The following is a 24,486-nucleotide window of genomic DNA, read 5'->3' as shown; positions in this document are numbered from 1 at the left end:
AGCCAGTTAGTTCTAGCTCAGCTCCAAGAATAGTGACTCAGGTTTTACAGGCAGAAAAGAAAAAACGTGCACTTTGATGAAGCTTTTGTTATAACCAGTGAGCACTGCAGAGCATTCAGCTCAGCCATCACTGTTATCTGACTAGGATACATTCTGTACATTGTGTGAAGGAGCATGACTATTTATAATAGCTATTTATAAAGACCTATGGTGCTGAGACCTGTACTGAACTGACGCTGTCCTTTTTGTTATAATGGTGTCTTTACTTTTTGCTGATGCCTTATATTGGGCTGACATTGGCCTCTTTTAAATGAAACTGAATATCAGTCAGTGTCAATGTTGCCAATACGAGGGAGGTTTAATTTAATCTAGTCAGCTCACATGGAACAGATTTATTATGCAACTAGAACGTATTTGCTGAGTGATTGTTTGGCATTTAGGCTTTAACCTTGTCACTCCTTGCAAGGATACACAAAGTTCAGAACCGAAGAGAGCGGGGAGTGACGATAATCTGCAGCAGGTGATCATCAGTACATAATCCTTTGATCTTTGTCATTGTTAGTTCTGAGTTTTAATCCTAATACTAAAACTATATGCCGTTTTTTCAATAGTTTATTTGAAGCAACATGTTTTTCTGATGTTAAATGTACAATATGTCATTTCTGCTGCTAGCGGGTCTCTCACATCAAAACAATAAGAAAAGGCGAAGTTTGATCACATCATGAGGTAGAGTCAGATCATGGGAGCTTTTGTCTTCACCACCACTGCCATCACTGCAGTCAGCTTCTCCCAGTTAGGACTCCTTCAGTGTTCATCCTTCAGGGTTTTTTTTTTTTACCAGGAATTATCCACAGAGATCTCTCCTCCAAAACAATCCGAAATCATCAAAAGAATTAGTAAAAAAGACCTCAGAGCATTAAATGTGAGGTTTACTGGAAGTACAATACAATATTTATACAAACATTTATAAAATATTTCCTCTCAACTCATTTAAAACAAGTGGAAATAGCTTGTCTAGCTAGAGAATGATTGCTAGGAAATTAGTAACGTCTCCAGTCGTCCAGAATTGCCTTACGAGACACTAAACTACCTAAAAACAAGTAGATTACAATGTTAATTGGAATTTTGTTTGTTCTTGAATGTAAAGAAAAAATAAAATTTTCTAATATATTTTCTTGTCTCACAGCCAGTATTTCCGTGAGACGATTCTGAATGAGATTCGAAAGGCTCGGGAGTTGTACACTGGCATGGAGCTGGCTGCCGAGCTGAACCGCATCCAGCAGCGGCTGGACAACGTGGAGTGCCTTTCAGTCGACATCGTCATCAACCTGCTGCTGACATACAGGGACATCCAGGTACACCTGCTCCAAGTAGCATCTCTAAACATCAGCATATTGTTGTCATTTGTCAAATTAAGTTTGCTGTCTTAGGATAATTAAACAAATTAATTGGTTTTTGCTGGTTAGATGTCATTGATTGCGTTGGTGCTATTATGTCTATATATGAACAAGGTTGATTCCTGTTGTTTTACTGAACAGAACAGGAACTCTGGAAGTGGATCTTACTCATTTCAACCTGTGCATTCGCCAGAAATCAGTTTAAATTAATTTGCAGTGATAGAAAAGTTCCCTCTTCTCATTCTGTGACATAAAGCAACCTGCCTTTGTGCTGTAAAACAATCCCTGTCTTCCAGCCGCCACAGAGACTGCTCATCCTCTTTATCAAATGCTACCTCTTAGTTTCCTCCACAGAGATAGTTTGACAGCAGCATGGAGATCACAGTGATCTTATCATCTTATCTTATAATTGAAAGGTTGCACAGATAGAATAGCACATAGATTGAAAAAGTAGGAAATAAGAATAAGGGCACAGTCCTACTTGAACTTAAACTAAATGACAGCGAATGTAATAAGGCTAATTATTTTCATTACTGATTAATCTGGTAATGTTTTATTGATTCTTGATCTTTTTTCACAGAATATAGTAAGAAATTCCCATCACATTGTCCAAGTCCAAGGTGTTATCTGTGATGTGTGTCTTTATTTGTCCCATGAACAGTCCAAAATCTCAAATTGTCAGTGATATAAAACTGAAAAAGGAGACAATTACATTACATTACATTGGAGAAGCTGTAACCAGTAAAAGTTTGGGTTTTCAGTTTGAAATATTACTCAAAATATTGAAAGACTTCCAGAATTTTTGCTGACTAATCAAGTTGACTGAACTGTTCAGCTTTATAAGCAACATTTCATATCTTTATCACACTTTGGGAGGCAAACAATGACATCTGCAACACCTTTCAACACCTCAAAAAGTTTCTAGGATAAACTCTGAGGGTATATCAGACAGTCAGCCATCCACTGACTCCCCTCTTAAGTTCAAACAAATTGCCAACTAAGTGCCGATGATCTGTGTGTGCTGTTTGTGTCCCTGACCTTGACAGAAGAAACTACTGTATAAACCTACTGTACAAGTTAGAGAGAGGTCACTGCCTCAGCATCAATCTGTCCCCATTACGAGTCGCATTTTTTCAAACAGAGGCCAATTGCAGACCGCCTGTAGAGCGCTCTAGGCGAAGCTTTTGGTCTGCTTGTCTTAAATCTGCCGCTCTTTCCGCTCTTTAGTCTCCGCATTGCGATGGCGCTCACCGTCCAGATCCACCCACTCACCACAGGCAGCGCTTAGCCTCATGAATGATTCATTAGAACAACAAGCATTGAGGATGTGCTGAATTATTCAACATGCTTTGGGTATAGTAACTATGTAGGCAAGTAGGAGCAACAAAAATGTGATGAAGGGGCCACTCAATTATTGAAGTGCTTTTGGTGTTAAGCAGACAGTTGAGTCTCAGACAGAATGAATTAAAGGACATCGGAAAATCCCTCCAGCCCCAAAGCAGCTCGGTACCTTGATGAGTTGGAGTGTATGTTTGGAGGACAGTCCAACAGTGCTCAGCGATGGTCGGGGTAAAGGGGCAACAGGAGCTCATACGTGTGTTCTTTACTTATCTTCTAGGATTATGAGTCCATCGTGAAGCTGGTGGAGACTCTGGAGAAGCTTCCGACCTTTGACCCTGTGGCTCATCCCCATGTGAAGTTCCACTACGCCTTTGCACTGAATCGGTAAGATGGCGACGACCTTCTTGACACAGCAATACTGATATTGACATAGGAAGCAATGTGGTGTGACCATGGATGTATAAAGAGAGTTGGATACAGCACTGGAAGCAGCGCTCTATTCTGTGGTGAATGAAACAAAAAAAAGCCACTTCCTGCTGTAAAGAAATTACCCCGATAAATGTTTACTGACTAACCAGAGACGTCTACCGGCTGAGCTATCTTCCAGTTTATCCCTCCATTAACTTGAATGGGGATGAAATGATTCATCCGTGCGGTTACGTCTAGACTTTTAAAATGTTACTGGACTGAATGGATAATAATAATGTACTCACCATTTTACAGCGACTTTAAATCTAGTTTAAGAACTTTTACCACTTTTTACTGAACCTGAATCATTATCCAGTTTACCGATGTAGTATTAATCTCTATGTTTTTTTTAATCTATTTTAAATATTCATACACTATGTAAAGCACTTTGAATTGCTTTAGTGTTTGAAATGTGCTCTACAGGTAACTCACTTTGGATTACAGATTATGATTTGAACACAACCACTCTCGTTGTCTTTAGACAATGATTGACTCTGAGGTGTTAGAACAACACAGTGGAGGAAAAGTATCCATACAGCTCTCGGCCCTTTCACCCCTTACATTTGTCGCACCAATCAACATCGAGGTGTCCAGTAAAAACATTATGATATTAATTTTACTTTATTCAAACTCAAAAAATAAATCACAGAAGTTACAAGCAGCAGCAGATTCAGGTTACGGAGCTCCCAAGCGGCAGTGACATTAGTAGCATGTGTGCAGCTACCCAATAGAAAGGCAGATATAGGAGGTTTTAACTGCCTGTTTCTCACCAGCTGCTTTTCTTGTAAACTTCCTGCGGTTTTCGTGGTGCGACTGCCTCGAACATCAATAAAGCTGTTCTTTAATTTGGCAACGATTGGAAAATGTTTCTGCAGGGTGCCAAGATACCCGTGTGTTCGCTGTTACTCTCTGGCCCATTACCAGGATGTGATATTGTGTTTGCGAGCTCTTGGCAGCGCACTGGGACATCTTGTGAGACAAATTCATACGATAAGTGTCAATGACAGACACTGTCGTCGTGAGGTGCTTCCCTCAGGTTTCGAACAGGACGTCATGAGTACAGACCAACAGCTGTGGGAGGTCTTTTGTGTCGGCTTACCTATTCAACAAAGTAGGATGAGTCACTGTAATTACAATAGCTGTTACATGTGTCTGTTATGTGATGTGCTGTTGCGGTCATCTTAATTTTGGCCACCTCTGATGAGATTAATTGGATGGTTAGGGTACAGGTTTTTGATGACACATTTGTTACATAATCTAAATTAAAGCAGCATTTTGATTGGGAAAAATATATATTTTGCATATCAAGTGGGCACTTAGACATTATTCCTCGAGATGATAATAATTCATCTAACGTTTTGAAAGCTTCCCATACCATCTATACTATGGTAACTACTGAATATCCTTTAATATTTCTGGGTAATTTTGGGCAATTTGGAGAATTTTTGCATCAATGTGATGAAGTGGTAGTTATTAATACTCAGTTGATTTTCTATACTACACATATATGTATCAATACTGCAGTATTGTAAGTGTTGCCCTCCCTGAGGTCTCTCTCTATAACTCTGACCCACTTAATGCCCTGATAATAACCTCTGTTGCCATGGTGAAAACCAACGGCATTATCTAAGAGAACTCCATATTAGTGGACAGTTTAGTCCTCAACAGTCTTAACAGCTGTCTCTTCCATCCTGAAAAAAAACATCTTTGACATTTAACCGTGGAAATAACTATATTGAAGCGCGAGTGCAAAATTACTGATATTACTGCAGTCTTCAAAAAGCCATACCTGTCAGATGTTGGTTTGTAGGTTGTGAGAAGCAGCATAATACAGTGATAAAGCAGAAATATCTTTTTTATTCTGAGGTTGATTTCCACTTCAAGTTCAGTCGTATAAATTAACGCCTTGACTCTTTTCTCTGAGTTCTTACACAGCAGCATGCGGCCTCCCACTGAGACCTGAGATCAATTGATTGGCAATGATTGGTCTGAAGTAGGTGCTCTGCTTCTAAATGGATCTACCAGGTTAAAGTGTGTGTGTGTGTGTGTGTGTGTGTGTGTGTGTGTGTGTGTGTGTGTGTGTGTGTGTGTGTGTGTGTGTGTGTGTGTGTGTGTGTGTGTGTGTGTGTGTGTGTGTGTGTGTGTGTGGACTAATTGGCTTCAGCCTCTTGTCTGCTGCAGGGCAGTGTCCGGCATGTGAGTGTTGAACGCTGCCCGTTGCGCACGGCTCACTGCTGGGAGCCTGACAGGAGCGAGGGAAAAATCTCCTCCATCCAAATACCAATCAGCTTCTCTGGAGAGAAGAAAGAGAGGAATAAAGAGATGCATGAGAAGAGAGTAGGTCTTGTCTCCCTGAGCACTCTTCCCTCTGGACAGTCTCCATGGTAATAGCTGTCAGCTCATATGTTTTATTTAACCTTCACGCTCTGAAGAGGAACCGCGTTATGTTTATCAGGATTCCTTTTTTTTTTTCATGATTGTCACACATTGTGCCTGTGTGAGACTTAACTCGTTTCTTTCTTAAGACTGTGTTTTGACACGTTCAGTAACTCAGAACAAAAATTAGCATGGAGTAGAGGCTAGGAAGCACTTTGCTGCTTACATTACCATAATATTGAGGAAACTGTTTTTTCCTGAAGTTATTAGGGGCATTTGTTGATATTAATACCCCATATGTTATGTAAGTATGTTGACAAGAATGTGAGAATTATCTTAACTAATAGTCTCTTTATCCTAAGTGATTAATATATCAAATCTGGCAGTTGATAATTAATATACAGTGGCCACTAACGGGGGCGCATAATGCAGCTCAAGTGACTCTTGTTTGACTTAATTTCATTGCTTTGGTGCTTCTGCAAATCAGAACACGATCATCACGTGTGATTTAAAAAGTGTTCAGTAGTGTGGCTTTTCTGCCTTTTTCTTATTGTATTCTAGTTTATTTCGTTGTCAGTGCATAAGATTTGTGCAACAAGTCCTCCAAATATACCCTTCCTGTATAAATATATAAGCGCCTGGACTGTACTGTGTGCTGTTTGTGTTTAGAAGTGATTTGTGATAGTCCCCTCACTGATGTGAATGGGAAAGACTAAACATTAGAAACACCTCTCAGACTAACGTAGTACGAGTCAACGACACCTAAACCTACAGCTTCCAAAATGGACATGAAATTGAATCAACACAATTGAACATTAGCCTTTATTAGGCTGAACTTAATGCAGGGCTGCTGTATTAGACTTAGTTAATTAAGTGTACCCAATAAACTGACAAGTGAGGTTATAATTGATTATATGTGTGAATCAGAGCTTCTATTTATTGAAAATTGCACTCAGAATTAAAATTGTGAGTAAATTAACTTAGGTAATTTGATTGATTTTGGCTTATTGTCCAACCCTGATTGCTTTTGAACACACTTTTCTGTTCTTTTAGTTTCTGTTATTTTCTGATTTGGACTGATCAGAACAGGAAATAGAAAAGCTTTCATGAACAGACATTCATGTAATTCAATTAATTACCACCTTAAGAGGTCGCAGTTAATTTCCCAGTGAGAGACTCCTTCCTCCCTCTGTGTTATTTTTGAGTGGGTTACTCATTATACTGTTGAGTTCCTATTATTTCCTTATAGGTTAGTTACAACAGAACCTTCAGCGCCTGAATGATCCATTGCAGTAAAGTTAGAGGCTCACAGTACTAAATAAAAGTGCTCATTCCTTAAATGAACCCAGTAACCTCAGTAATTTAAGTCGGGCTCCTAATGGCCTCCTCTGTACCAGGTATCACTGTCCCACAACAATAGCTGTGCAGCTGTTCCCTAGCTACACACACACATACAAACATGCAAACATACACACAATTATGTGCTTACACAAGTACTCCAGTGGTTTAGGAATCAGTAGAGTTATCTTTTAAGGTGTCCCGTTCCCACATTGAAATAACCGAAAGAAGAATTGTTTAATGTGTGAACAGGTCACTGTGCTGAAGTGACCCGCTTGACGAATATCAGTCTAGAGTGACGTAAAAGTCACATGAATTCAATCAGACCCTGAATCAGGACTGAAAAGATCAGATTAAATTAGATTTTGCTGTCAAGAAAAAAACAGATCTGAGACAAAAAGTGAGTGCTACATGACCAATCTTTTAGGCTGTTAATGGACTGTGAAAGCTTTAATCCAGCCCCTCAATTCTTAATTTTTATTATTCTCATTCATTCCTCCTATTTGATGTACAAGGTCTGATGTAAATGCAGCTAATGTCACCTTTAGAGACTTGAGAGTACTCCACGATTCAGCCGTTCCATAGGTTTGGGGAACTTGTTCATTGAAAATGTTCATCGCAGAGCACAAATGAACGTCAAGCTCCAAAAACACAATCCTACAGTTCCCATAATGCAACTCAATAAGGTATTTTCATCTCCCTCTAGAGCCACAGAAGACTCTATACAACTATTTCCACAGGCTGGGTGCTCCACATGACTAATATAGTGTTGATATTGGCGGAATGCCCCTTTAAGATTAAGATGGTGTGATGTCTCAACACTTGAAGTGTTAATAGTCACAAATACCCACAGCAGTTTTCCGCTGACACACATCTGCATAGATATTTGCTCAAAACTGATTCGCTTTTGCATCATTGCTACTGGAAAATATCTCACTCAGTTAAAAAAAAAATGTCTGAACTGTAATTTACCTTCTTTCTGACATTGTGTGTGCTTTCTGTGTATGTTTGTTTGTGTAGGAGGAACCTACCGGGCGACAGACAGAAGGCTCTGGACATAATGTTGCCCCTGGTGGAAGGTGATGAGCAGGTTGCCTCGGACATCTACTGCCTGGTGGGACGGATCTATAAGGACATGTTCCTGGAGTCTCACTTCACTGACACAAAGAGCAGAGACAGCGGCGCACTTTGGTGAGAAAGCCCAGCAGGATGTCTGTGTGTGTGTGTGTGTGTGTGTGTGTGTGTGTGTGTGTGTGTGTGTGTGTGTGTGTGTGTGAGTGTGAGTGTGAGTGTGACATTTCTGTTCAGGCAAACAGTTGGTTCATCCAGACACTGAGTCACATATAAATATTGTTATAACAAATGTTCCAAAGGGCAAGATGCATGATAGATCCCTTTAAGGGGACTCTCTGGATGGTGGCACCACAGTATTAAGGGTGTACTGTAAATGGTGCCATGAATAAAGGACTCTTTAATAGCTGTTATCATGAAGGAGGTAAAAACGTTTGTCAAGTGAGGGGAATTATAAGTTTCATTCAGGGAAACAGGCGGGCCACAAGTCTGCAAATGACAGCTCATTACAGCAGTGACATGCAAAAGATGCCTCTAACACCGCACGACTTGTTACACCTGAAAGCAAATGTGCAAAAGCATGAGAACAACATTCAAAGGTTCCTCCACTATATCTCAGAGGGATATACTGTACTTTTTATTCCACTACATTTGTCCGATATCTTTAGTTACTAGTTACTTTAGAGATTAAAAATGTTAAATCATAACCTTCCTGTCCAGTGATAAACTGAAGGATTATGTTCCTTTATGGGTTGAAAAAACTATACTTTTTAAACTTAATACTTAAAAAATCTCTTAGATTAGCTGGAAAATGCATCACTACAAAGCTGAAAAAAGTCGACTTTATATATGTGGCACTCACCACAAACATATGATAATATTATAGAATATGATGCATCGTTGTAGATTTACAGTTGTTAAAATTAGCTTGACTTTAAATGTCTACAACAGTAAAATGTAACATACACATTAATGCAGTAATATTAATCCAAAAACATCATAGTCAAACTGACAGGGGCCATGTTACTGCATGATTTTTGCTGATTATACTCACATACTTTTTCTTAGTAAGTAAGGTTTTGAATGTAGGGCTTTATTTTCACAGTGTGGTATTAGTACTTTTACTTAAGTAAAGGATCCGAATACCTCTTTCACCACCGGAGGTTCCAGTACCGTCAGCTAAAAATAATGAAATAATTCAAGAGTTAAAATGACAGAGAAGCAGACAGGAAACAGGGACAAGAGAGGGGTATGACACACAACAAAGGTAACCGGCTGGAGTCGAGCTGGCGACTGTTGCGACCATGCGGCCATGTGCTGTAACAACTCAGCTACCGAGGCGATCTGTTGTTCCCTCTTTTAATAACATTAATCACTAAAATATGTGTGAAGGTTAAAGATTTTTACATTTTATGTAAAGTAAGTGATTAGTAATAGGTCAAGTTTTGTATAATCTAATAATGTATCTTTTTTTACTCATTTAGCTCTGTTTGTTGTTGTTTTTAACATACTAATATAAATGAAAACATAATTATACAGAAACAGAAGAAGATGCAGGGAGGACACAGTTGTCATAGTGGAGGCATCATTCATAGGTCTGCCATATTTTCTTAGATTTTTCAAGGGAACAAACAAGCACCTGAGCTTTTCTAATTTAAGATGCTGCATCACTTCCCTCAGCCACAGAATGTGAGCAGAGGTTTGTGGCCTTTTTCAGTTCTGTAAAATAAACCTGCTTTCTTTAGTGTTACAAAGGTTGAAGTCTGTCTGTTGTTATTGTTTAATTTCTATACATTGAGTCTGATTTTGAAAAACTCAGTGCAGATTAATCTTTGATGAGCATTTTTTATTTTCTGAAGCTGCTCACAGAGCAATATGTCATGTCTCAAAATGTCCCAGCATTCAATCTGTGTTTCAGAAATCTCCATAAAAATGTAAATATTAGTTGCCATACATTTGTTCACTTAGACCAAGAACAGAGAGAGAGGATATCTGTAATATACTTACATCATTCTGGACTTAATCTAATTGGAATTTGGCTAAATGTGACTTGGACCCATTTAGTCTATGAATCCTAAGTAATTGTGTCTTCAACACACTAAAGATTAATTACTTCTAATTAAAGTTTCCTGCTAAATATCATAAGAAAGTGAGAGTGGGGTGTATTTCAATCTACAAGTCGATGACTAAACTTTGAACAGACCTTTGGGTGATAAAGCTGGATGTTCAAAGAGTTTGCTGCTAAAAGTCCCGCAGGATCTGTTTGATGTTCGTGATTCAGCACAGAGTGAGATGTTTATAAAGGGTTTCCAGCACCGTGTTGAATCCCAGTCTTGAATCCAGGAATTAAGGCTGTTCTGAGGCAAATCAGGGTATTACTTGGTAATAGCTATTTATCCCTTATGAGTATCTCATGTTAGCATATAGAGACTAACAGCTGATGGAAGTTGACTTAATAACAGAGGCTGCTGATTGCCTTCTTCTGGAAATAGCTCTTAAGACCTTATATCTTTGTCGAATGAATATGCCGCTTGCATTATCGAGCTCCCATCTGCCTATTATTTTCAGTTCCATGTCACCACTTGGCAGAGGCCCCTAATAACATTCACACCCCTTCCTTCAGCACACAACAGATTGCTCATTAAATAAATGAAATTTCTTGTTTTGCGAGGGTGCTCACAGTTGCGGTTTGGCGTTCTGTGGTCCCAACTCAATATGGCTGTAATTGTTTTTTCTAACTTGAAGTGTCTCAGGAAGCCAGGGGACCCCCGTGAAGCCATCCATTATCTCAGAGATGCTTGGGATTGGAAATGACGCAAGAAATGTGTTTATTGGAATATTTTTTTTCTTTTTCTTGCAGGTTTAAAAAGGGGTTTGAGTCAGAGCCTACACTACACTCTGGTATCAACTATGCTGTTTTACTCCTGGCATCCGGACACCAGTTTGACACATCCTTTGAGCTTCGTAAAGTCGGTAAGTGGAAGCTAGAATGTCCATGCTTTGTTAGATATGGTCACATCTGTCCAGGGCAAAAACTGTACTAAAGGAAATCTTTTATTATATTTTATTATTTGCATCCATACGTGGAAATATGAAGGATACATGTGCTCTTATTAGTAGTTTAATCTGAAAATGATTGTGTCTAACGTTAAAGGCTTCACTTATATTAACAAAGTGAATTATCACCTGACTTTAAAGTTCCTCTCAGGTATACAGAGTGTTGTACCGTCTTTCAGCTCATTGTTTTTGTTTAACCTAAAACCTACTGTATGGTACCTGCTGAGCACCGAACGGCAGAAGTTAGCAACTACCTTGTGAACACAGTGAACCCTTTAGCTGTTAAAGAGCCAGCTCCTACAGACCAAAACAGAACTAAAAGGAAAGTGAATATTGGACCTGGAGTCATCAAGTGACCAGATACACGACTCGGAATGAATGATATTGCTGCTTTGTGCCTGCTAGGTGTAAAAATAGGCAACAGTTTCCTAACCGGTCCGGCTCCTCAGCTTTAACCGGTGATGATATGCCAATATTGTCCTCATCCCACAAGGGAAATATGTGCCTCTTTAAGCAGCTAATAGCTCTAAAATGTTCAATAGTTAGTTGCTCACTGTGTCTGTCGGCTGTTTGCTGCTGGGAAACGTAGCATTGAATTGTTTTTTGCTGAAAACCATTAACAACACTATGAGAGCAATGATTGAACAATAAGCTGAAAGAAGCTATATAGCTCCACAGAGCTCAGGGGAACTGCATAATGCTCTGTGGATTGATCATAACAAGCACTCAGCACCTGTCACATTACACATGCAGTAGTTGTTTGAGCCACTGTGTTATAAAACTATTGATTATATCTGCTTTAGAAAAGAAAAATCTGATAATATATGGGAACATTCACTCCTGTTGCAAGCAAGCATTCTGTTAAGCCCTTGTTCCCAATCTTCTGCTTTTGACCTGAAATCTGAGGCTCAGAGGAGCTCAGGAATGTGGGAAGCAGAGAAAGCAGTCCTGGGAATCGGCCTGCAGCTCCTTAAATTAGCCCCACCCTCCGTCCCTGTAGACCCTGCTTACCCTGACACTTATTTCTACGACCCCCTCCTGCCTCTCCAAATGGCTGGTTACTGCAGCAGGACAAGTAGCAGCAGCTTCCCTCACCAGCAGCCAAAAACACTATCACAATTACCTTTAAACTCTTGTAGAATACAATGACAAATCATGTAGTTAGATCACTGTGCTGCAAGTTGTGGCACATTTGTTTTCCTCTCCGGTCTCTCCTCAACTGTCTTGTCTGCTTAAATTCTCAGTTTGGGAGGGGAAGGTTAACTCTTTGTTGCTTTCCAGGAGTGAAGCTGAGCAGCCTGTTGGGGAAAAAAGGCAGTCTGGATAAGCTTCAGAGCTACTGGGATGTGGGCTTCTTCCTGGGCGCCAGCATCCTGGCCTGCGACAACACCAGGGTCATCCAAGCCTCTGAAAAACTCTTCAAACTTAAAGCCCCCGTCTGGTGAGAACACTGATAAGCCGTTCTCAGATTAGCGTGCTGCAGAAACACAGTTTAGACCGCATCCATCACCAACTGTGTGACTCTGCTTTCCCTTGAAACCACAGTGGCCATCTGTGGCCATTGTGCAAGCATTTGGTGTGTTTCGCTTTGGAGAACAAAAAATATTACAAGGAAACTCACATTGCTCATTTGAAAAGCACCTGTCTTTACATGGATTTGATGAATAAACCAGCCAGTTGTTGTGACACTTTGTGAGGAGTTTGAATTGTATTACAGTACAATAACTTGCTCAGGAGACACAACTAGAAACAAGCAGTTTGACATTATAGGTGTGCAGAGATTAGTGAGAGGATAAATTGTTAGAATTACCTCCAGCTCTTCCCTTATTTTGCCAACATGATTACTACCATGAAAAACAGTTTGACCTTTTTTGTTTCAGTGGAATTTTTTCCTATTTAGCCATGACCAAAACCTTTCCTAAACAAAAACTTTAACCTAACCTGCATGTAAAGGTATTGGTGTGTTTTAATGGCAAAACAGGGAAATAAGGCCAATAATTATCCTTTAATCTTATAAAATAACTTCTCACATTCTCACATAATCCCCTCACAGTGGAGGAACAAAGTCCTAACTAAAATCAGACTTTATATCCATTCCTCAAGACTTTATGAGACTGTGTCATATGTGCAACATGTGGAGGGGTACAGTAAACTGCAGCTCATTTTTTGTTATGCTTAAGACCCTGCTGTTCTTTATTTGTGTTAGTGCTGTGAAAACTCTTTAAGTTTCCATTAATGTCACAAAGAAAAATGAGCCCTAGCATGGAAACACAATCACATGGCGTTGTTTGTTTCTATGATCTTTCTTGATCTATGCTCATGGGTTTAAAACAATATAATACACATGCAAATTATTTGCCAGTAAGTTATTTTGTGTATAATAACATATGATTTTCTTATGAGAAATTGGATGCCAATAACATTTCCTGTAGTTGTGACATTTGGTTAAATAAAGATTGGGATTCAGATTTTTCAGGGCACAGCTGGTAAATGTTTATTCTTTTATATTTTTCTCTGGTTGGTTTCAGGTATCTGCGCTCACTAGTGGAGACCATTTTGATCTACCAACAGTTTAAGAAACCCGGCGTTGAGCAGCCGGCCCCCAAGCAGGAGCTGGTGGACTTCTGGATGGACTTTCTGGTGGAGGCCACTAAGAAAGACGTCTCCTCCGTCCGATTTCCCGTAAGTGACTCCATCCAAGGAACCAATTAACCCAAAGTGATGCACCTAACGGTCGATATGTTTAATATGTTGAATCAAAAGAAAAAGATGCTCAGCAAACTTCCATTTGTTCAATAAAGGAAAACGTATAATTTTACATTCATCTCTTCTCCAGGTGTTGATATTAGAGCCCACTAAAGTGTACCAGCCTTCATATTTGTCCATCAATAAAGACGTGGATGACAACACGGTGTCTATCTGGCATGTTGCTCCTGATGACAAGGTGGGTGTCCGTCATGTATCTCGACCAGCGACTTCTGCTTTTTTCTTACCGTTTGTTTAATTGCTCCAAATTCTGTCAAGTTCTGTCATTTGCACTAAATTCACCATCTCTTACCAGTAATAATCTAACATGAAACACTTAAACATGAATTACTTAGAGAAACATCTATCCTCACCTTTTTTTGTTTGAAATACCTACACTTCCTGTCGGAAAGTGCATAATTGCTGTATAATATTATAGGGGTGGGTCTTAGAGAAACATAGTATGTTTGGGAGATTTCTACTTATATATAGCTATTACAGCTTGGAGCTCAATTCCAAGTATGGGAAGAAGCTTTCTCCATGCTAGCATGTTGCCGTACATTATTCTGAGCTATACAGTAGAAGTCAGAAAGAGTCTAAAATGATTTTGTTTTTGTTAAGATGGAAGATGGAAGATAATTATGCCTGAAATATGATACAAAGGCTGTTAGTAAACATGGACTGCTCAGCTTGTCTGATAGGAAGTGAAACTGGTGTGTGATCATCACACCACAGCCACAGAACAGGCTTGTTTCTGATTGGCTGGTCATGAATTCAAACAAAATCATACATTCATACGCCTCAAACATGCTCTGTGTCATGCTGCAAGTCACCATAACATCAAATGCTTTACATTTTATAAACTAATGATTAAATTAAAAGGTGTTCATATTGTTTGCCAACAGAAGTTAACAGATGGAAGATGAATGTCAGTTTTCCTGTTGTGTGATCTTGGGTTAGATGCTATGCTGTGATAATGGACTCTTGTTTCCTGTCGTGAAATTCTTTGCCTCTGCTTCATTGATTATTTTTCTCATATTGTTGAACATTATTGCTTCCCTACACGGCGGCACATAAATAAAAGTGGTTGCTCACCAGAAATTGATCCTAGTAAACTTGCTGCATCAGCTACACTGACTTCATTTAATTCATGTGCTATAGCCAGTGTAATAAAAACCACGAATGTCTCTTTATTACTATAAGGTCAATCAGCACATGTTGTGTAATGCTTCTACTATCAATCTGCTGTGATCAGTTAGTGTGGTGTATTCCCAGAAGCTGTAATGATATTTGTTTCAATCTATCCTGCAGCACAAGGGGATTCATGAGTGGAACTTCAGCGCCACATCAGTACGAGGTGTCAGGTCAGTGTCTGCTAGGAAAAGTGTCACATTGTGAACCAAACAAATGTAAAGATTATCTGCTAAATGTAAATAGGTGAAGGATTTATTTTATGGTCTAACATGTTGTTGTGTGCAGAGGTGTGTGAGCATGCATCAAAGCATTGCATTTTATTAAATGCTTTTGCAATGTGCAGTTGTAAATGACCTAAGAGCATACAGATTGTATTATTTATTACATTACTATCACTTCAACTCTCCCAGCGCCAGACTGTATCAGAGTGCTCCATTAATACCACAGACAGGCTACCGTAGACAGTTTTCGTGATGTCTTCTCTGCGCCTCCTTTTCCACGGTCCTCAAAGGAATTCAGTGTCAGATCAGGGAGAAGTGAAGGGCTGTGCTCACATGTTGCTAGGGAACGACTCATTCTCTGTGCCCACTCAGCCTGCAGACAGCCAGCAGGACACAAAAGCAGCTATGCGAGCAACAACACCACACATACAGTCGTGTTGTTGTCTGGCTCAGCAGCTCTGGCCTTGGCACACTGGCTAGGTATTGGACAAGTGCTCATCGCAGCGGATAAAAGTTTCCATTTAGTTGTTGAATCAAAGCTCTCTCCATCTTTGGTGCAGGAATTCAGCATAATTTAATTTGGAAACGAGTTCTGTGTTTGTTCCAGATGCAGAATTTGTCAAGAAAATAACTATAACTGGTGCTGCAGCTCATACTCATAATCCTGCATCCTCACTCACTAAGATGTATTGTTGTTACATCTGTGCGTACATACTGCATTTGTCACATCACCCGGGGTTTATATTCTGATGGCCATCCACATGCAGTGACAGTCTTTTACTTCATACCACAGATTTATTGGTTGATGTCTAGTGAAAGGCTTCATTCATTCTCTAGGTCGTATCTGCTCTCATGGGATTATTGTCCAACTAAATGTGAACTGTTTCTCCTCAGCATCTCCAAGTTTGACGAGCGCAGTGCCTTCCTCTACGTCCTTCACAATGCAGAGGACTTCCAGATCTATTTCTGTACAGAGATGCACTGTAAAAGGTCTGTTCTCATTCTCTCTGTGTTTATATTTTGTACATTGTACAATATTTATTTACCTTTTCCTATTACTTTGAAATATATATTATTTGGTTTTATGAGTCAGAAATTGATAATTAGCTTAAAATAAGAACTGTCACCAGTTTTATTAAATGGCTCTAAATCTCAGAGTGTCCCAGTAGCTCACCAGGTGGAACATGTCCCCTATGTACTTAGACTGAGTCCTTACCACAGTGGCCTGGGTTCAATTCCAGCCTGTGGCCCTTTTCTGCATGTCATCCCCTCTCTCTAACCTTCAGCTGCCTGTATCCTTTAAATGTATGTAAGATAAAAAAAGAATGGCTCTAAAGCTAAAAAGAGGGATGTAAATGTGTAGAAGAGGCCCTTTGTGGTGTTTGTTGGATAAACTTACTTACTTGTATTAATGGTGAGTCAACTATCTGCTCAAGCTTTATAAATCAATTATAATCCATTAATAAGAGCAACTTTTTGGTTGCCAGGTTGGGAAAAAATCCCTCTGACTGATTTGACCTCATGACTACTGCTTCTGGAAAAGAGCTGCAACAAACGACTGCATTATTGCCAAATAGAGGGATAACTGATCAATAAAAGAAGTACTAAACAACTTTATCATAAATCCTAGTGGCGATCCCGTTAATCTCATTAATACCATCCAACTAAGAGTTCTAGTAAGACTACTGTTCATATGATACCATCAGTGTAGAATAAGGTTATCCAAACTTTTAAGGTAATTAAAAGGGAAATAAAAGCATAAATTGACTCGTTGATAAGGAGAGAATAAGGCCACTACAGTTAGTTACAACCTTTAACCTCTGAGTGCATTGTGACAGTGACAAGTGGTGCATTCATTTCATTTGGCAGCTTTTGTCTCCAAATTTCCATAAAGATTTTAATTTTATGAGCAAATTAATGACTGAATTCTTAATGTTGAAATTTAAATACAACTTAATTGTGATCTGTGTTCTTCTCTTTGAAATTTACAGCAGTCAATGAGAAACTTTATTTCCAGTATATAAATGCTTTAACGGTTCACAGTTTCAAATAAAAAATTGCCCAATATTCAAAAATTATAATCAGAAGCATCAATTTGTGGTTCAGTGTGTTACTCAAGACCACGCCGGAGATTGAATTGCCAAAGATTATATGGACAACCTGCTCTAACAAGCTCTATTACTCACAGGAAAAACAAAGATTTTTATGACTTATGATTTTAATCCTTAAAACTCCATCACTGAACCAACATTAGATTTTTCTGATATAATTTTGATTATAAATATTTATCTCTTCTCTGCTTGCACCAGCCCTACAGTAGTTCAGACACTCTTGTCAGCTCTGTACTCAGGTGGGAAATTTCGCACTTTCCCGGCACCACGAACACACCTTGTTTCATTTCGGCACCGTCGTGTTCCTGAGTGAAGCACTGAGTGTTCAGACTTGTGACTGTCACATCAGAGGCTCCCCAGCACTTCCAGTTCCATTATGTGGAGTGTGAGAGTCAGTGAGTCATGCCTGCTGTTGTTATGAAGCTGCTCTCCTTTAATACTGGGAGAAAGGAGTGACGGTGGGAAGGGAGGGGTGAGAAAAGGTGAGAAGGCAGAAAGGAAGGAAGAAAGAAGTAGAAAAAGGTGGTAGCAGGAGGAAGAGACTCATGTGATTGTGTTTGTGCATGTGCGTGATTAGCATGTGTGCATGCATAAACACACCTGCAGGCATGAGGCGACGTGCTAATTCACAGCTTGTGTGCAGCAGCAGTGGTAAAGGTCATAATATGTATATATCTGTGTGGGAGGTGTATATGTAAACATACTGTTGTACCCTTCTGGATAAGATTTTATAGATAAATAGCGTTATTATCAATCACCAATTATTAATTATAATAAGGATGCGCTACATAGAGATATTTGTACTTTGTTTTAAGGGCTGTAGGAACAGGTGCATTAATAATATAAAAATATAAAAATAATACATTTAAAAATTTTTAAAATGTAATTATTAAATTATTTATGTCCCATCTTTCAATGCAACGTGACAAAGGGCTTTATGTGGAAAAGACTTAAACATTTAAATAAAACAGTGTATACCAGTGTGATTGCAGATTTTAGCTTATGTATATTTAACTTTTTTGCTGTTTAAATGCAGGCTGTACCATAATTTTTCCTATGTTTTAAGGCAGCTGTTAGTTTTCTTTTGTACAACAGAAAACAGCAGAAACCAGCTCATATTGTGTAATACATGTCAATGATACATTATTGTTGAGTGGTAATGCATTTTAACTTAACTAGATTTATTTTAAAAGTCCATACTGAATTACTCTATAACAATAATGTAGTATTTAGTTCCATATTGAGTGCTTAGAGTAGGAACTATGGCCCTATTATTGTATCAAACTTATTGTTAAGGCTACGATAAGTCCTACTTATCCTACACACTATTTCCCGTTTCATGCAGCTGTGTGGAGATGTGTGTGATCTGTATTTGGCTTTTTCTTTGGCAGATTCTGCGATCTGGTCAACAGCATAACAGAAGAGGCCTGGAAAGGTCCAGAGGAGGGAGACTGTGACACCGACGCCTTAGAGGTGAGAGGACAGTAGTCTAGATTCACTCCCATATTTCTTTAGTTTCCTTTTGTAGCTTTAAAGTTACTAAAAAAATAGCTTCCTATAGTTTGGTTACTGGTTCCCCTGCACTAAAGATAACTGCAAGCTTCCTGACTGAACTCACAGTTCCACTGCTTTTATATCCATATATTTAACTTGATATAGCCTTAGGGGCAGTAAAAGCCTCATATACAGGGGAACCAGTTAGGAGCACTAGGAGTAAAATCACCTCACAAACACTAACTTTTCCTAATTCTACAGCAATGCAACTCTTTTTCAGTACATGGAAACCAAAAAACAATACACCCATTTGTTTTCGTACATTGTTTTGTTACATCCTGTTGTCTCTGCGGTACACTTTTAAAATGTCACAGGAAATATGATGTGACTGTGGTGTTTCCACCCAAAGATTTGAATTGCTGACAGAATTGTAATTTACCACAAAAACCATCTTTCAACTGTTTATTAGCCTTGGATGAGTTCCTTGTCTGACTTCATGTATTTCCCTCGCTTTTTATAACAAAATGTCTTTGGACAAAAAAAAAAAGCATTTATGAATTCTGGATTTCCATCTGGCTTTTTCTTATTCAGTTCATGACAATTTGCATTTTAATAACTGCATGGAAACCCAGTTGCAAACCCAGAAGAACGGTAACCTGCTGGGATAAGACCTGGATTCAGCTTGTGCGCTTTGTATGCTTTGACAGTACCGAATAGACACCTGCTGCTGCATTCACCTGTCTTCCCAGTAGAGCCCGGGGAAAAGAAAAGTTAATTACCCGAAAAACACTGCCGCACCCTTTTTGACTCAGTGGCATGGCACAGATCAAATGTCTAACAGGTTTCTCTCCAGAGCTACTTTCATATCTGTCAAACTAAATTCACACTTTCTCTCCAGCCTTAACTTTTTATTTTGAATGCAACTTTTCCTAAAAAAACAAGGTCTTAGCTTGTTTCCTGTAAACATTAATTACATAATTCAGAAAGAAAATTACATTAGTTGAGCCTTTCTTACCATGGTTTCACCAGGCTCAAGAGTCAATGTAACAGGTATAAAGTTGTTAAAGTTAATGAATAAATCAGTTATCAGATTTGTTTGGATTAAAAAACTGTTTGTATTTGCTCAACACAAAATAACAGGAGTGGATTCTGTAACAAGAGAACAATAATCTTTCGAGGAATTGTAACTAAAAGAGAAGTACAACACAGGACAGTTACAAAACACATAGAAGAAAGTAGGTCTGCTATGTTCAGATTTTCAGGTTTTCACTATTACTTTAAAAAGATTTTTAGGTGTAAATAAAGAAATAACCATCAATTATTTTGTATATTTTTGCTACTGGGTCCTATTAATGTTAAGAATGACATGTAATATACAGAAATACCAAAGAAAATGTGTTGTAATCTGTTAAAAATGATCCAATTATCAATGTTTTTTAGATTATTTTTATGTGATTCAACTTATTTTATTATTTGTGAGATATATTTAAAGGATTAAAAGAAAACACATTTTCATTTTTACTGTGTGGTAGTCTGTAAAAAATAACAGAAAGATGCAGTAACTCAGATTACTCCAATAGTTTAGAGTTAGACTGAATTATAAAGAAGCCAAATGCAGTCTCATTATCAGTAATCAGACACAACACTAATACAGCCACTGCGGTAAGAACACATCAGCTCTTTGTAGTGACCATTTTAACATTAAATCTACATCTACATCCCTTTATCACATGTTAAAATGACTGTTTGTTGCTCTTGTGTCCACAGTACGACTATGAGTACGACGAGCACGGAGAGAGGGTGGTTCTGGGAAAAGGCACATTTGGTGTTGTGTACGCAGGCCGAGACCTCAGCAACCAGGTCCGACTGGCCATCAAAGAAATCCCAGAGAGAGACAGCAGGTGAGAATCTGCTCAGACATTTCTCAGAAGGAGGCCATCCTGTTCTCTTTTGTTTCTCACTTTTGTCATGCAATGTTACTTACAGGCACAAGCATTTCCCATTTTGTGCCTCACACACAGTGATGTCAGTCAGTCTCTCTATTAGGAAGCCATTAGTTTACAAGGAAAGAGGACACATTTTAACACGTTTAACGTAATGCATTTTTGTGAGAAATAATTAAAACATAACCTTTGTGTGTATCCTTTATGTTTCCCTCCTCACAAAATGCTATTTTAATTTCCTCGATTGTTTACAACCATCTTTCCTAGCTTACAGATTTCTTCTGCCCTGCATTTGTTGTACAGCTACCAACTGTTGAATAATGTGAAACTTGCTCAAGTGCGTGCAGATGCATCCTTATGCGCGGTACAAAAAAAGAAACGGGGAACCACGCTTTAAAAACATTGCTCCATAGTTATCAAAAACTCCCAGGGTACCTTTAAGTTATCTGTTAATACTCCCAAGTGGAAGAATCCCATAATATTTTTGGTGAACCACGGATAGTCACAGTGTCAACATCAGACCAAAATGTCATATTATCGAAGATATTTCGTAGTGTAATTGGCAGATTGACATGAGGTTTGTTTAGTTTATATGACAAAAGTTCAAATACAGTAGTAAATAAAAACACCAGCATATAAAACATTGTCAGGGATAACAGAGACGTATTTCCATCATGGTCCTGGATGTTCCATCACTGTCCACACCACAACAAGATGAAGTCAGCCGTTGAACATTCATAGTGGAAGACACGCAATCACATCACGCTACATCAAACAGCAACAATCAGCTTACAATTTAATACGTTAATTCTCAGCGTGTTCATGATGAGAAGAGGTTAAACTTTTGATTTGAATCCAATTTGAACTTTTTATTTAGCAATCCTTTAGCTTCTATTTTTTATCATGTGCAAAGATTAAATTACAGCCTGAATGTAGACAGGTGTCTGAGCTGTTAATGCCTCATCTTGTTCAGTGTTACTGTTGAGCATCATTAAGACAAGAGCTGCTTCCCTCCGACTGAGACCGTGAAGCACAGATCAGCAGTGTCCCTGGTGGTTTCTGGGCTGCAATCCACTTGAGTGATTGCTTAGTGGAGAGCTGTGAAGGCGAACTCCCACCCTCCGCCTCAAATTCCCACCCCTGTTTCTGCTTAAAACGCCTGTCTCCTCGCAGCTCTACAGTATACCTATTCATCTCGAATTGCACGAGTCTCTCGCAGACTAGATGATTCCACTGCCACACTTTGTTCCACTAATCACATCAAGCAGTCAGCTGGGCGCTCGGCTGCAAAGAATGTGGAGAATTTGGGTAAATAATTCAGGAGTGGATTGAAATCCCAAGACAGACAGACAGAAGGGGGGGGGGATTCATGCAGAGACCTGAATGTGGAAAGAAATTGCTGGTAGGCTATGTTATCAAAATTCCACCTCATTGTTCTTCTGGTTTATCCCTTTGGATTTTAACATCTCATCTTTATCTATTCTGTTTACTTCCATGTCACCTGAAGAAGAATATTCTGAATATATTGGAGACCCATCCACCAGGAGCAAACATAATACTTGTCTCTGTGCTGAATAATGTACACTCAGGCCATTAATCAATCAGGTTAATGCAGTTATTGATTTTCATTTTCATTTTCATTTAAATTAAGCTTTAGCGCCCTGGTAGCTCACCTGTTAGAGCTGGCGTCCCATGTGTCCATGCTACAGCAGCCATGAATCCGACCGTTCCTGTCTATCTAAAGCTGTCAAAATAAACACAAAATCCCCCCAATATAAGTCAATCAACAGAAGAATGAATCTGATCTGCAACAATTTAGATAATTGATTAATCATTTAGGTCATTTTTATAAGTAGAAATAAAAACATTTAAATTGTCCCCTCTTCTAAATATGAATATTTTGCGGTTTTCATAGCCTTTTATGATAATGAACTGAATATCATTGGGTTTCTGACTGTTTACAGTTGCCCTATGCATGGATGGCGGCACATACACACGCAGCGGCTCCTCTCTCTCCCTCCTGTAAATACCACAAGTGCCCTTGATTGTTGACTGTTTATTTTATGTTATTTTATGTCTTATCCATTACCACTTATTGCCTGTTTGCACCGTGGGTCCGAGAGGACTGAAATTTCATCTGTGCTGTATGTCGTGCATGTATAGCAAATTTGACAATAAAGCTGAGTTTGACTTTTGACTTTGACTTGGTTGGACAAATCCAGACATTTGAATACATCACTATAGGCTGTGGGAACTAGTGACAGCCATTTGCTGATGTTTGATAAACCAAATGATTAATCAAGGAAACAAGAAAATAATCTGTAGTTTGATTAATAATGAAAATGAATAGTTAAAAACCTAATCTAGTTTTTTGTTGGGTTTGGTCATTTTATCCATATTAACTTAATGCTTAGTTTTAGCTTTATTGCAGTTTAATGTAATGTAAGTAATGTAGTAAGTCATTACATAATTTCTAGTTTCAGTTCCTTTCGTCTGGGTGTTATTTTTAAAGGTGCAATGACGTTCAGCAAGTTCAATAGACTGCAAGTGTGTAGTGCACATTTTTAATCAGGGAAGGGAATAAAAAATTTTAATACTTATAAAAAATACCTATAAAATTAGGACCTTTGATCTTCAACAGATGAATCATTTTAACTGACTCATCAGGAAACTTTCAACTCCTTCAAAAGGGGAGATAAAGAACTTTACCTTTTTATATACTTTATATACAGTATCTAACCTGTTTGATAGCATAGACCGTAATATAGAGTTTTAACGTCTTGTTTTCTTTTTTTTAAAATACAGATACTCTCAGCCGCTCCACGAGGAGATCGCTCTTCACAAGCACTTGAAGCACAAGAACATCGTTCAGTACCTCGGATCCATCAGCGAGAACGGCTTCATAAAGATCTTCATGGAGCAGGTGCCTGGAGGTGAGACCTGTTGTTGCTTTTATGTTCCTTCTAGGAGGAAATTAAAGATGAGAATATCTATTTGATTCAAACACACAACTTGAAATAACTGTTTTTTTTAAAATAAATACATAGATTTTGTACATGATTTATCAGAAGTATCGAGGTAGAAGAAAACTACTCCAGACTCACAGACACTCTTTATTTCAGACTGATCAGAAATGTGCTGCTAATCTCAAGTCAGAGTGACTGCATTGATCCTTGTTGTACTTTGTCACTTGCTGTCCAGGGAGTCTGTCTGCACTGCTGAGGTCCAAGTGGGGCCCTCTGAAAAACAACGAGTCCACCATCGGCTTCTATACGCGGCAGATCCTGGAGGGACTCAAATACCTGCACGACAACCAGATAGCTCACAGAGACATCAAGGTGGCTAAACAGAAGTTACTGTGCAATTAATATTCTGTTTTCTTTGGGGAATCATTGGCTTCTCGTTGATCTTAAGCCATATTAGAGTTTATCATTTGTTTAAATCCTGTGAAGATGCTGAACCAGGCTGCATTTAGGGGCTTCTTTCGATTGATAACCGTAATACAGCGTTGACTCTCAAATCACATTCATAAAAAGGTTTACACTGAATGTCCCAATTACTCTTGTGTCTGGTAATTAATTTTTTAGAAGGAATCCTCCGGTGCAGAGGAGATGATACATTTAACACTTGCATTTTGTCGTAATAGACGGAAGAACCGGTTAGTTAGTATCAGCATTGTGGCTGAAGTGGCTGAACAGACAAGGAATTAGTGCACAACCCTCTCAAGAGA

General features: G+C 38.8%; 1 protein-coding gene across 3 annotated transcripts in view; it reads left to right on the top strand.

Moving 5' to 3' along the window:
- The window catches only part of map3k5 (mitogen-activated protein kinase kinase kinase 5), a 66,898-nt gene that overhangs the window by 27,187 nt on the left and 15,225 nt on the right, over nucleotides 1–24,486 (top strand). For all 3 annotated transcript variants that reach the window (XM_051410028.1, XM_051410027.1, XM_051410026.1), the window contains exons 5-17: nucleotides 1,187–1,355; nucleotides 3,016–3,122; nucleotides 7,941–8,111; nucleotides 10,852–10,964; nucleotides 12,330–12,489; nucleotides 13,577–13,730; nucleotides 13,885–13,992; nucleotides 15,105–15,157; nucleotides 16,103–16,198; nucleotides 18,711–18,792; nucleotides 20,581–20,714; nucleotides 23,562–23,689; nucleotides 23,958–24,094. In XM_051410028.1, the coding sequence (XP_051265988.1) occupies nucleotides 1,187–1,355; nucleotides 3,016–3,122; nucleotides 7,941–8,111; nucleotides 10,852–10,964; nucleotides 12,330–12,489; nucleotides 13,577–13,730; nucleotides 13,885–13,992; nucleotides 15,105–15,157; nucleotides 16,103–16,198; nucleotides 18,711–18,792; nucleotides 20,581–20,714; nucleotides 23,562–23,689; nucleotides 23,958–24,094 (1,612 nt within the window). The remainder of the gene's footprint in view (nucleotides 1–1,186; nucleotides 1,356–3,015; nucleotides 3,123–7,940; nucleotides 8,112–10,851; nucleotides 10,965–12,329; nucleotides 12,490–13,576; nucleotides 13,731–13,884; nucleotides 13,993–15,104; nucleotides 15,158–16,102; nucleotides 16,199–18,710; nucleotides 18,793–20,580; nucleotides 20,715–23,561; nucleotides 23,690–23,957; nucleotides 24,095–24,486) is intronic.

Source organism: Dicentrarchus labrax, unplaced genomic scaffold (assembly GCF_905237075.1).
Source record: "Dicentrarchus labrax unplaced genomic scaffold, dlabrax2021, whole genome shotgun sequence".
NCBI classification, from domain to species: Eukaryota; Metazoa; Chordata; class Actinopteri; family Moronidae; genus Dicentrarchus; species Dicentrarchus labrax.
Note: the sequence above shows the minus strand (reverse complement) of the source record. Positions and strands in the feature narration are given on the sequence as shown.